The sequence below is a fragment of the Gouania willdenowi genome, chromosome 12, assembly GCF_900634775.1.
Source record: "Gouania willdenowi chromosome 12, fGouWil2.1, whole genome shotgun sequence".
Taxonomy (NCBI): Eukaryota; Metazoa; Chordata; class Actinopteri; order Blenniiformes; family Gobiesocidae; genus Gouania; species Gouania willdenowi.
The window spans coordinates 18,857,707-18,870,012 of NC_041055.1; the positions used below are offsets into that span (position 1 = coordinate 18,857,707).

Sequence of the window (12,306 nt, forward strand, 5' to 3'; positions counted from 1 at the left end):
GGCATTAAATCCATTTTAGTGCCTTCTTGTTGCAAATGGCACAAAAACCCTTTTGGAATTTTTTTTTTTTTAATCTAATAAACCTTTGAGTCCATGCAGCCTGTAAAAGGTGTTCAACTTTTTTCACATTCAACTTATATTTAACTAGAGTTGTTGCATTGTGGGTTTAATTTGTATTGGCGCTTTGTGATTAGACCAAGGCTTTAACATTCAACCAATACTGATAGCCTTGTTATAGCATGTCCCTTTAAGATGATGATGTCCAACAATCAGTCTTGTCAATGGACTGTTAAAACTTGTTTGTTTGAACTGTTGCCATAGATATCGACCTCCTGAAAAGACGTTAATGGAGGGGAAAAAATGGTATTTGGGAAAGAGGAAAAATAAAAATGTTTGAGGTGAAAGACGGCCAGTGAAAAGGAGAGAGAAAAATTGAAGAAAACACTGGTAGAGAAAGCATCGGTGCTATTTGTGAAATGGCTCGACTGTTATCTGCTAAACTTGAGACCATTATCCTGTTCATTACCCGTCTGAGAGAGCACCAATAACGACTGGCTGCGTGAGAAAAGGAGAATGGGAAGAAAACAAAGTTGACAACTGTAGACTGATTATGAGGGAGAGGGAGAAAACAAGTAAAGAAGATGATCAAAAACATGTCATTTATTTCAGCTGTTTTGAAAAAATAGAGACACTAAATACCTCTTTATATTTCTTATGTGTGGACAAAACGGGCAAAAAAATGATTAATTTGAAAATCTTGATTATTTCCCTTGTTACCACAATTGTGAGCAACATGCATTTGTAGGATGAGCAGCAGAGCTGCGTACCGATATTTGGAATGCACCAATGAAAAATGTTGCCAAATATTTACTGACAAAAGTAAACGGCTTTTCATTCCCATTGACTCTTATTAACAGAGCAATCATATTTTGGCTCTGTATTATCATGTCAATTTCCTACATGTTACAAATAATGAAAAAATAATGAAACAAGAGCACTCGGAGAGCACCAAATATCCTCTTTGCCAGATATTGGTAGTTATCTGCATCAGTGATCCGGATCACGGTACCATGATCATTCACACTTTAAAAACTTGGAAGAAATGTTCATCTCCATTAATAATTTTAAAATAGGTCCAAGTTTTGGGGCACTCCCATTTTTTTTTCAAAGAATTGTGCTGAAATACGCAATTGGCATTCATTTCGGATTAAACTCAATTACAAACCGACATTTTTTTTTAATTTCACCAATAATGATTTGAAACTGATCCAGAATCAGTATATTGTTCTAGATCCACTCCAAAATATAACGTAATCTTTCTTTCATGGTCTAAGGTCTATATTTGCTAAAAATTGTGTCAAAATCTGTTAAGTATTTTTGACAAAATCCTGCAAACAGACAAACAAATAAATGCCAGTGAACATATTAGGGTACCTCCTTAGCAGAGGTAATAGAATCAAGGAAACGTTTTTAAAGTCAGGCCCACTCAAGTTTCTCATCCTTGTGTTTAATGGGTTTATGTAGTTTTGCTTGATGTGTGTGTAAAAAAAAGTGTGTGATGTCTGAGTGTGCGTGGGCAAATGGACATTGGAATTTTTACATAAGATTTTTTCTGACTGTATTATTGTGCACTGTGTGCATGTGATTTTCTTTTGTTTTTTCTTCACGTCAGACACATTTCTCAGTGTTTAATTTTCTAGTCACTCAACACTAGTCAGCCGTCCTTGTCTGTTCTAATGGCATTCTGATAAAGTGTGGCAAGGCATTGACCGGGTTTTAAAGAGTGAGTTAAAAACCCAGCATCTGTAATATAAGTTAGTCACATTTTTGGGTTAGCGGTTAGATAGTTTACATGGTATACAGTACATCATTATGATCTTGTATTGAAATAGTGTGAAAAACCGAAGGACTGCAAATCCATTTCTGTGTGGACGACGCCTGAACCTATTTTGATTTCACACTCATCACAAGCGGATTTAAACATTGTGTGAGGACCTAAAGCAGCACATTTAGACAGCTTTGGACTACTGTGTTTACTGTCTTATTTTGAAATGGGCCTGATTCATGAAGAATATTTCAGTCTATCAGCAACTATTTTGTCTTCAGGCCAAACAGGAATTTGAACCACTGAGACATTGCTACCCCGTATTTTATATTACATTTTTTTTTTTAAAACGTTATACTCTGACCTTTCAAAGCTTGCATTAATTCTTCACAAACAGCAGCAGGATTTGTGCTTTGTCTGGGCACTGGTTTTCCTGGGAAAGTCTGATGCAACATCAGTGACTTGTATAATTTACGTTCTGTGCAGGTGAAATGAGGGGGTGCAACATGAGTCAGGAACGGGTGTGAGAAGAATGAGTTTTTTTAAGTTGTTTTTTCCCATCTTTAGCATGTCTGCACCACTCTATGGAAGTTGTGCGTGTGTGTAAGTGCAGTGAGTAAGAGGAAGGTGTGTGAGATGTCAAGCCCAGACAGGCTCTACTGTGGTCCAAGTTCAGGCTGCTGTCAGCTGGTAGTGGTTAGTTAACAGAACTGGTAATTACCTCAGACTGCTGGCCTGAGATGCTAGCCAGGGACCCTTAAGACACTGTGGGAAAGTACTTTTATATGTCACCACAGTGTTTTCTCCATGTTCCTACAGCTCAGCAGTGCATTTGCCTCTACAACAAGTATTAAAAACAATTAATGTTACGCTTGTTGTCCTTGAACTATACTTTTTTCATCCTCTCCAATTCAATATAATCTTAAACGGGTGTCCAAACTATTGTCCGCTGTCCTTTAATTCATTCGAGGAGAAGATCAGAATATTATAACAAGCATAACACGTGTGGTACTGAACTTTACTTTCTGGCTCTAACTGTAGGCGGAGCTGCAAGGACCAAGACAGGTTATACAAAAAACAAAAATTTCCAAGATCAAGTGATCAAGAAAAGCCAATCACCGGTAGATATAAATATACAAGTATATAGTCCGCTAACTACAAACTACACTGTACAATGTATCATCCATTAACTGAAAAACTGCCCAAACTGTTTCCTTCCCACGATGCTCCGACAACACTCAACGTGTTTCTGAACTGGGAGTTCTCACCTGAGTCGTTATGGATGTGTTATCTTGACCATAAAGCAGTTTTTTGCTCTTGTCATTTTGAGGATGTGAACAAAGTTCCTTGGTGTTTTGAGCTTTGCTGCTTAAAGAGCAGTCTGTGCACACATCAAGATGTCAGTCACATGTTGATCTTTTTGTGTGATGCTCTATTAGAGCCCCTGATCTAATTACTTCTCTGTAGTGTTTTTATTGAGTGTGATAATTTCAAATGACTGTGGTTGACTTTTTCATAATGTGGGAAATCCCAGACTTGTTTTTTGTTGGTTTACAACTTTGACCATGCTGAGAGTTTCCAATGAAGCTTCTCATTGACATTAAAAGGGTGTCAAAGATGATGAACAATTCACCTCATGATTGACTTATATTCTTCTTTAACAAGTGATGAAATTGGAAAAAGACAAGATTTATAATAATTTGTGTTCATCCTATCCAAGAAAGTTTATCCTAAACCATGTGAATACCCGTAGCTAAAGAAGTATGGAACATTTATTAAATTTTCAAGTTAGTCAAAATTATCCTTGCTGTTTTTTTCCAGTTTGTCTTATTGGCTAATTCTCCTCAGTGGTTTTTTTGCCCTTCAATCTGTTTTGAAATTTACTCATGACAGAAAAGGCAGCCTTTTTTTAACTGAGACGGCTTCTACTCTCCAGTTCCCACGCTGCCCCTTACCTGACTTACCACATTTTGAATCAATCACTCGTGCCCAATTGGCTGGTTTAACCATGTGACCTACATCGGCCCCAGAAGCACCGCCTTGTGAGATTGGCTGAGGATTTTCCCATGGGAGCTGCCCACAGAGCCAGGCGCTGTGTTTGAGCACATTAGCAGTGGGGAAAATCTCCCACCCTCCCACCTCCCTCTTTTACTCTCCCTCCTTTTCTTTCCTACCCCCCACCCTCCTTTTTTCCACCATCTCCCATCCTTTGAAACACATTATCACACTTTAGATGGCTTTTGTTGTCACGGCAAGGAACATTCGCAGTGTGAGAACGCTGGAGTTTTTCCTGAAAAGGACAGCCCAAGTGTAACAATGTTGCGCCTGGCTCCGACTCTGCTGAGTTGGGGAAAAGAAAATGTGAAATGTGTCCTAACATCCACAGTTTTAATTTGTTGTGGTTTTGTGAATTGAAGGGCTTCCTGCAGTGCTAAATTGCGACATGCCTGGTGGGAACGCTGACTTCAAGTCTTGCATATTTGCAGATGTTGTAGTTTTGCTGTTATTCTCACGGCATGGTCAATGTGATCAGTAAAGGCTTGACTGTTATTTGGAAGAAACCTGAGGCCAGAGGACAAAAGTTTGTAACAGTCAATAAGATGATGATGTAGTGCATCTGCAGGGATCTGGCCAGCTGAAGACTATTCATGAGAAGCACAAAACGAATAATTTTCCAGAGCAGACAGGCCAGTATTGTTTTGACATGAGACCAAAGTTGATTGTGTTGTGTTTCAAACACTTTGGGGCAAAAACAGGACTCAAATGTCACCATTTGAGACGTACAGCATACATGAGCCATCTGTTGAGGAATGTGTTTGGTTGGCATTTCTGCTCAATCCAGCGTGCAAGTCAATGACGAGGCAAATTTAAATCACTTTTCCTAGTGAAAGTCTTTTGTTCACAGATATCTGCAGGATATTTCCGCTTTGTATTTAGATTAATAGAAGGATTGTTTGTTCATGTTGCGTGTGTTTGCAATAGCGTGCTTGTGTGTTTGCCTGCCTGTCCACATGTTATCCGGGAGAGTTGGCGGCAGGTTCGGGCTTGCTTAACTCTGGGAACCCTCGAGTTAAACAAATAGCTCAGCCTGTTTTCCACCTGTATGTGTTGGCCATTTATATATATACGAGGAGCATTTGTATGCACACGGTAGGAATTCCATGTTGTAGAGCAGGGGTGTCCATGTCCAATCAGGGGCCATTTACAACCCAGTTTGATCTTATAAATAATTAGCACAAGGTGCTCACTTGCAGGCTTGGGAAGTAACTGACTGCAAGTAACGGCGTTATGCAACCTTAACACAGACCTCTACACACTATACAGCAATGTGAAACACGGCTGCACGTTGACAGCATCAGGTTTGATATGGCATTATTTTTGTGCCACAATTCTGCTGTCAGTGCACATCTGAACTTTATAACGACTGTACATGGTCGGCATTATAAAGATCATTACTTGGATGAAAATAAAATGAAACCAGTGTGCGCAAGAAATGTACACTGTGAGGTGTGTGAGCGTCTAAAGAACATGCTTGGATAATAAATAAAACCAGTAGAAGCTGATTTTCATCAAGAACTTCAATGCACTTTGTGTTTTAATTAGATAACATATTTAATGTGACACTGAGGGCGCTGCAAATGGCTGCTCCGGTGTGTTGATGTGTGTTCTTTTGCTGCAACTACCAAGTCAAATTCCTTGTATTGTTCGCAGCTATACTGTACCTGGCCAATAAAACTGATTCTGAATCCAGCAGCTCAGTCAGTTATAGGCCTGTGCAATATGATTTAATGTATGAGTGGGGTCAGGGTAAACATTTTATTTTATTTTGTTTTTGACTGTCATTGCTAAATAAATATTTTCATATTTTTAATTGATTTATTCTTTGAAGCAATAACATTAATTTATACAATTGCAGTGTTTTAATTTTAGTGGTTAGTACACATTCAGAGCCAGAAATGCAAAAGAAGCAATATCAGATTACAATGTGAATGATCAATGCCTGCTGTTAAAATATTGTCTTCATCCATGGATTTTTGCGTTTACTCTGTATTATTTTATCTGCTCTGTGCTGTAAGTTAGCGGGTCAGAAAATGGATGGATGGATGGATTAATGAATGTGTTGTATGTTATAACCATCCAGTCTTTTAAAAGCTCTTCTTAGTGAGGTTTAAAGACAAAAACAACGCTGCAGGGTCAAACTAACTGCATTTGTTAATCTTGGAAATAACTTTCAGCAAATAGTATTTGGCACAAATTGAATTAAAGTCAGCATCTGTACATTACATGACACATAAAAGACAGGCTGTCACCAGCGTAGACAAAATGACTTACAGTTAACTTTGGAGCATGTTAATACCTAAAACATCTACTGACAATTGTTACTATGTTGTGTCTGTAACCTTTGTAACTATAGAACTATAGTTAAAACCTGACATAGCACTTTCAGGTGGGGCTTTTTTGTTTTACATATATTACAAAACTGTAACAATAACATTTATTATGTACAAGACAATAATCATTATTGTATGGTCTGTGGTCTAGGTCAATGATTCAACTGAATTGTTCATAGCTACTAAGTAAATTGATTAATTTTGCATTATTTAAAACATAAATAATTATTTGTAGAGATTTTTACTTGACTTTTTGTGAGAAACAGTACATTTTGAGGAAAAATGTTGCTATACCAATTTATCAAACAATGTGTGATGAAATAATGAGCATAGAAATGTTGCAGGCTTTCACTCACATGTCAGATAAAATCATCTAATTTGTAGACTTAGAGGAACTGAAATTTCTGCAACTGAACCATCTAGTGGAAGTTTTCTCTGCAATTTTTATCTTGAACAAAATCTTCCCACGGACCAAATAGAAAGCTCTGGCGGTCCGGATTTGGCCTGCGGGCCTTGAGTTGTAGAGGGTTGCGAATTGTCATCATTTTCCTTCTGGTTCATTTTTAAATTCTTTTAGTTGCGTTGCTGTTCCCACGCCTACGCACTCTGTTTCACTTTCTCATGTCCTGGCCTTTGTCACCACAAAGACACACAAAAAGACACTTTTGTGTTGTGTGGTCACCGCTTTGAGTTTTTTAAGCTTCCACATAGAGAGAGTTGGATCTGAAGCGGTGGAGACGAAGCTCCCACTCCTGCATGTGGTGTGATTTACAGCCCACCTCTAAGTGGAATGCCGTTTGCTGGGTGGAGTTCAGGTGTATACTGACAAGGCTTTTGGCACCGACATGTCGTTAGGATGGCTCACAGACAAGTGTGTGTGCTCTCGTTGGAGGCCGGCCAACATCAGGTCACTAATGTCTCAGCAGAGAGACCTTAAGCACTCAGGAACACTGGGCAGCATGAGTATGTGAATATTACTCACACATACACACAAGCAAGTCATCTCAAACCTGGACTGTTTTAGAGAAACTGATACTTTGTTAACCCTATAAACTGTGTGCGGTCTTCATTTCTGTTGATTCTAAATGGTCATAATTCACTTAAGATGACGATTACGCTGGTTTGAAGATGATATTTGCTTTCAGATAAATTTGCATCATACAACAGTTCCAACCAAGTGATTTGATTGGACCTTCCAAGAGTGCTGATATAGAGTAACAGCAGCACTGGGACTAATTACAGATCATATCACTCCGCTATACAGCTGATCTAAATACCGTTAATTACCGTTGGCACTGCAGGACACTGTGTGCTCTCTACTTGTGGAACTATTTTTGTTGGCAGAGCCAAATGATTAATTAAATAAACAAACAAATCATAATATTTTGTCACCTATTACTGTTAACTGATAAAATGTGATTGTCGAACCGTTGTATAAAAGCAATATCACATTCGAGGTTGTGCTGTTGTGTGAATATTTCAGCACGACCTCGAGTATAATATTAAAAAAAGGTGTGATTTATATATTTTCTTTCATATCTTTGCCTTTGTTTTCCAGGCAAATGTAATGTTGCCAAATTAAACGGTTTCCCACCCACATCATGAGCAGATTATTGGCAAAAAAGTCATCATGGCATTGATTTAGATTCCACAAAAGTAATAAAGTATAAAGTATGAATAAATTATTTATTACATTTTGTAAAAAAAAATTTTTTGCATTAGTAATTGTACCTTTTAACAGCGAGATTGTTTTTCTTTTGTTTCCTCTGTGCAGGCTTGTAACAGTGATCAGTATGTTACGGTTCCTAAAGATGACATGGTCAGAATGCTTAAGGACGGAGGTGAGAAAAACATTTTGAACTGTTACGGAGTGAGTTTCTTGTATTGTTTTATTTTCTTTAATACATTTTGCACGCGTGTTACAGATGCTTACTACATTCAGAGTTGCTTAGTGCTGTATTTTTTATTTATTTTTGGTAACTTAGAGCTCTTGGCAATGGACACCCTGGACATGCGGCCAGTCCATGTCAATGCTAAAGCTCAGTTACCATTACACATACTGTATGTTTACACACTGGGAAGGAAACCAGTGCATCCTCTGGGCAAAAATGTGTTCAACATCAAAGACTTTAATGTGTTTTTTGTTTGTAGGTTTTTTAAAAGATGATGACTGTGCTGAGCTGCTGTCCAATCAGCAGGAGGAGGAGGGGCCATGTGACACTGGGACCCCCGGGCTCCCCAGGTATGGCCTTAACTGCCGCTGGGCTCCACTTTCTGATCTGGATCCGGACACTTTGAGCTTCCCTGGTGGAGCTCCAATCCAGCTGCACACTGTTCCCCCCGGGCTCCTGCCCAAGATCCCATTCTTCTTTGTCTGTAGCAGGTGTGGTAAAGTATTCTGGGAGGGCTCACACTTTAGCCGCGTTCTGTCCATGTTTCATGAGGTGTTAAACTTAACAAACGACAACAGTGAGTCCACTGCAGATGCACAACTTGGGTAGTATAAATTAGGGCATATTGCCTATGTGGCTTTTCAATTAAAATGGCGTTGGTATTGCATTGATGTTTAATTTTGCTATTAATATTTCTTAAACCAAAATTGAATAAATCCACCACAGTGGCTGGCTTTGTTCAACATTTATCAACTGCTTGGTAAATGGTTTAAAGAAACGGTTAAGAATAAATTGTTTTCATCATAGGCTTTGTTTTATGGTCTTTAAAAGTTCTAAAGCAGGTGGGAAATCATTTACCTCATATATTAGAAAAATGCTTTAAATGTATTCATCTGATTTGATGAAGAAACAAAGCTCAAAATGAATAAAAGTTGCACAGCTGGGTTTGATTAAGTAACCCTTACTGATCTACGGGTTAGTGGTTGTTTCAGCTACAGTTGTTTTAGTTCTACAGACGCACCTTTGCACAAATGGTTTGAAGGTTCACGTATAGATTTAAGTTAAGAATTAACGTAAAGCCTTTAGGATATATAGTACATGTAATGTGGGGCTTTTATCCCCTTTGCTCACTGTTTACATTCATTTTCTACTGTTTCAAATTGTGCAAGATTTTAAGTGTTAAACAGTTTTTTTTGTTTTGTTTCGTAAACCAAAGAGAGGGTTGCCAGGTGATCTCATTTTTACCTCAGGTTTTAGTTTTTAATTTTTCAATCAAATTATGTTGATTTTACTTTGGATTGAAATTGTTATGTGTTGGAACATGAAATAATTAGTTAATTACTGAGTTTTTTTCTCCATTTCACACTGTTGGTGGGAATTGTGATGTGACATGATGACAAAATCTGTAACATTCAGTACATTTTCAGCCTCTGGGATATTTTGAAGGTTATGCTAAATAAATGTTTTATTCCCATTCCTAATCTAGGCATTTTTTGTTATTTGATAGTTTATATTTTCTGAATTAGATTTTTAAATCGGTAAAGCAAATTGTGGAGGCCCAAAGGTGGATATTGATGAGTTCATCTGAGCTTCACTGATGTTTTTCAGGTGTAACACCCATGTGGGGGCTGGAGCTTAAGGGGGGGGGTCACAGAGAGCAACCCATCCCAAACCTTCACAATCCTTTCACTCTGCCTTTATTCTGTTGGGATTACATGTTAAAATTAGAAATGTGAAATCACTATAGAGGAGTTTAAGAGGTGGAAAGCTCAACATTGAGCGGCATTGTGGGAAAATAGATGCTAGGCGTTTCGTTCCGCTGCTTCAGGCAGCTTAGTTTCAAATCCTTTTACAGTCATAAAATGTATGAATCTTTAACCAAGACCAGATGTGGGAGTCCTTTTTTTTATTGATCGGTTAACTTGTGCTGAGGAAAGAGAAGCTTTGGTGGTTTTCTAAAAGGGGTCACAGGGTGAATCGGTGAGCCAGGTGTGTTGTCAGCAGCTGTGAGGTGAGCGGTTTTCTACACCCTCTAAGAGCACATTAAAGTTAGGACGACAACTGTCCATCTGTACACTGACGAGCAAATGATTTCATTTTTGAACTGAAAATCCCATCTTTCACTTTTCAGATTTCCACACCTAAAAATGTTACATTTAGCATCCATACCACTTTAATACTACATGTTAAATATATTCCATGATACAGTACTGCCTATTATTAACTGCCTCTGCATCAGTGACACATACAGGGTCTCCTGCATTGCCAGCTGCTACTCACGGTTGGCTCTTGAGAGCGCAAACATCTGCCAGGCGCCAAATATCCTTGATAACATCCTAATACACTGTCTGTCTCATAATCCTGGATGAGTCCGCTATTTTCATATCACTCTTGATATGTTGCGTAATCATGTGCAGCATCGCTGTGATTCTTCAACTGTATTTTATCAGCATGCAGGGTTGGCGTCAATTATAATGTGTCGCTGTCATAATCGTAATGAAATTGTAATTGAGTTGAGCTAATTGACTTTGTAATTGTAATTGTCAGGAAAATTCTATAAAAATTGTCAATTATGATTTAACACAAAACTGGGGAACCATGTTACGGTTCTATGTACAGTTCTACACATATGTAGCTAACAATTATTAAAATGTGTTTCAGATCAAGCTTTCCCACATTTTACCATTTTAAAAAAGACAATGGCTATCCGTACAGTTGCCGTATCAGTATACCATTCGTACGTAGCGCCCCTATTTGGCCAGTTTAGGTCACGTGATCAAGACTAAACCTAACCCTAACCCTGAAAATTGTTGCTATAACCTAACCCTAAACCTAATCCTAATCCTAACCCTAAAACACTATACGTACTTGTACTTTTGTAACCGTACCGATTGCACTTGGGGTTGTCCGTACGGATAGACACTTTCTTAAAAAAAAAAAACAGTGAAATCGAAGGATATAGTGACACAAAAAAGGCACAGATGTTCACACCAATAATATGAAAACCTATATTTTCATTTATGAGGAAGTCTAACAAGATAACTAATAGATAGGAAAGAAATGAGATGATAGATATTTGTTTTTAGTGTATTTTATAGCTTATTTAGGGCCGTTATCATAAGAGATGCAAGAGGATGGTTAATTTTTATTAGGTTATTTATTTACTCTGTAATTGTAATGGAACTGAAAAATGTAATTGACCCAAACCCTGTCCTCATGACGGCGTTAAAACGTCTTTTTCAGTCAAAATTTCTACTATCAGCCTCTGTTATTGTCAAACGAGAAACACATTCTGAGAATTTGACTTGATGCTGGTGTCGGTGCATCCATACAATAAATCACTGTGTTTACCAGAAGAGGAACCCTTTGCTTTCATGATCTTCCTGAACATGCTACTTCTGTGCAAGTTTATGGGTCTACAGTCAGCGAGGGAAGCCTTGAATCCAAAGACAGTGACCATATCTGCAGGTTTAATGTGGCATCAACATTTAATTCATGGATTCACTTTTTCACAAACCTTACATTTATTATTCCTAACGAGGAATTAAAATTTTCAGCCGTAGTGAAGATATTGCTGTAAAAAATGATTGATTAGGATGGGTTAAATGCATTTTGCAAAACAAAAAGTTAGCATTTGTTTAATACATACAAAAAGGTCACATTTTGAATACATTCCAGTTATAAGACATCTTTAAGTAAACTTATTATTTAGGCATCAGGAGGACAGGCCAATTGTCCTCTTTCTCTCTTTTTTTTTTTTTTTTTTATGGAAATCAGTACATGGTTACTTAAAGCCAGTAGTTGCATTCTCATTTTGCTGACAGTTTTTTAAGGTGTTTAGAAATGAAGAAAAATAGTTGGTAAATTGTGTCTAAATACTGTGTTTTGATTTTAGACATTATTTCTATCAATGACTTCAGGTCACTGAGAATTGGCTTCAGTGTTTGAGTGAGAGAATCTGCAGATCCAGGTTTTTCCTCTTTCTGAGGGTAGGTCTGGTGTAAAGCTTGTCTGTGCAGTTTGACATTGTTTTCTTGTTTTTGTTTTTTATCCCCTAAATGGAGCTGAGCAAGACGCCAACTTTAAACATGACCTGTTTCTTCTGGAGCGTGCATCCTGAAATGCAAAAAAAAAAAAAAAAAAAAAAAAAGGCCGGCATGTTGCCAGGCTGTCGTCATTAAGAACACCTGTGAAAAGG

General features: G+C 37.9%; 1 protein-coding gene across 1 annotated transcript in view; it reads left to right on the forward strand.

The window, feature by feature from the left end:
- The window catches only part of exd3 (exonuclease 3'-5' domain containing 3), a 42,089-nt gene extending 32,099 nt beyond the window's left edge, over positions 1 to 9,990 (forward strand). Inside the window, exons 20-21 of the mRNA XM_028463411.1 lie at positions 7,991 to 8,057; positions 8,368 to 9,990. Coding sequence (XP_028319212.1) covers positions 7,991 to 8,057; positions 8,368 to 8,717 — 417 coding nt within the window. The 3' untranslated portion in view covers positions 8,718 to 9,990. The remainder of the gene's footprint in view (positions 1 to 7,990; positions 8,058 to 8,367) is intronic.
- The last annotated feature ends 2,316 nt before the right edge of the window (positions 9,991 to 12,306 follow it).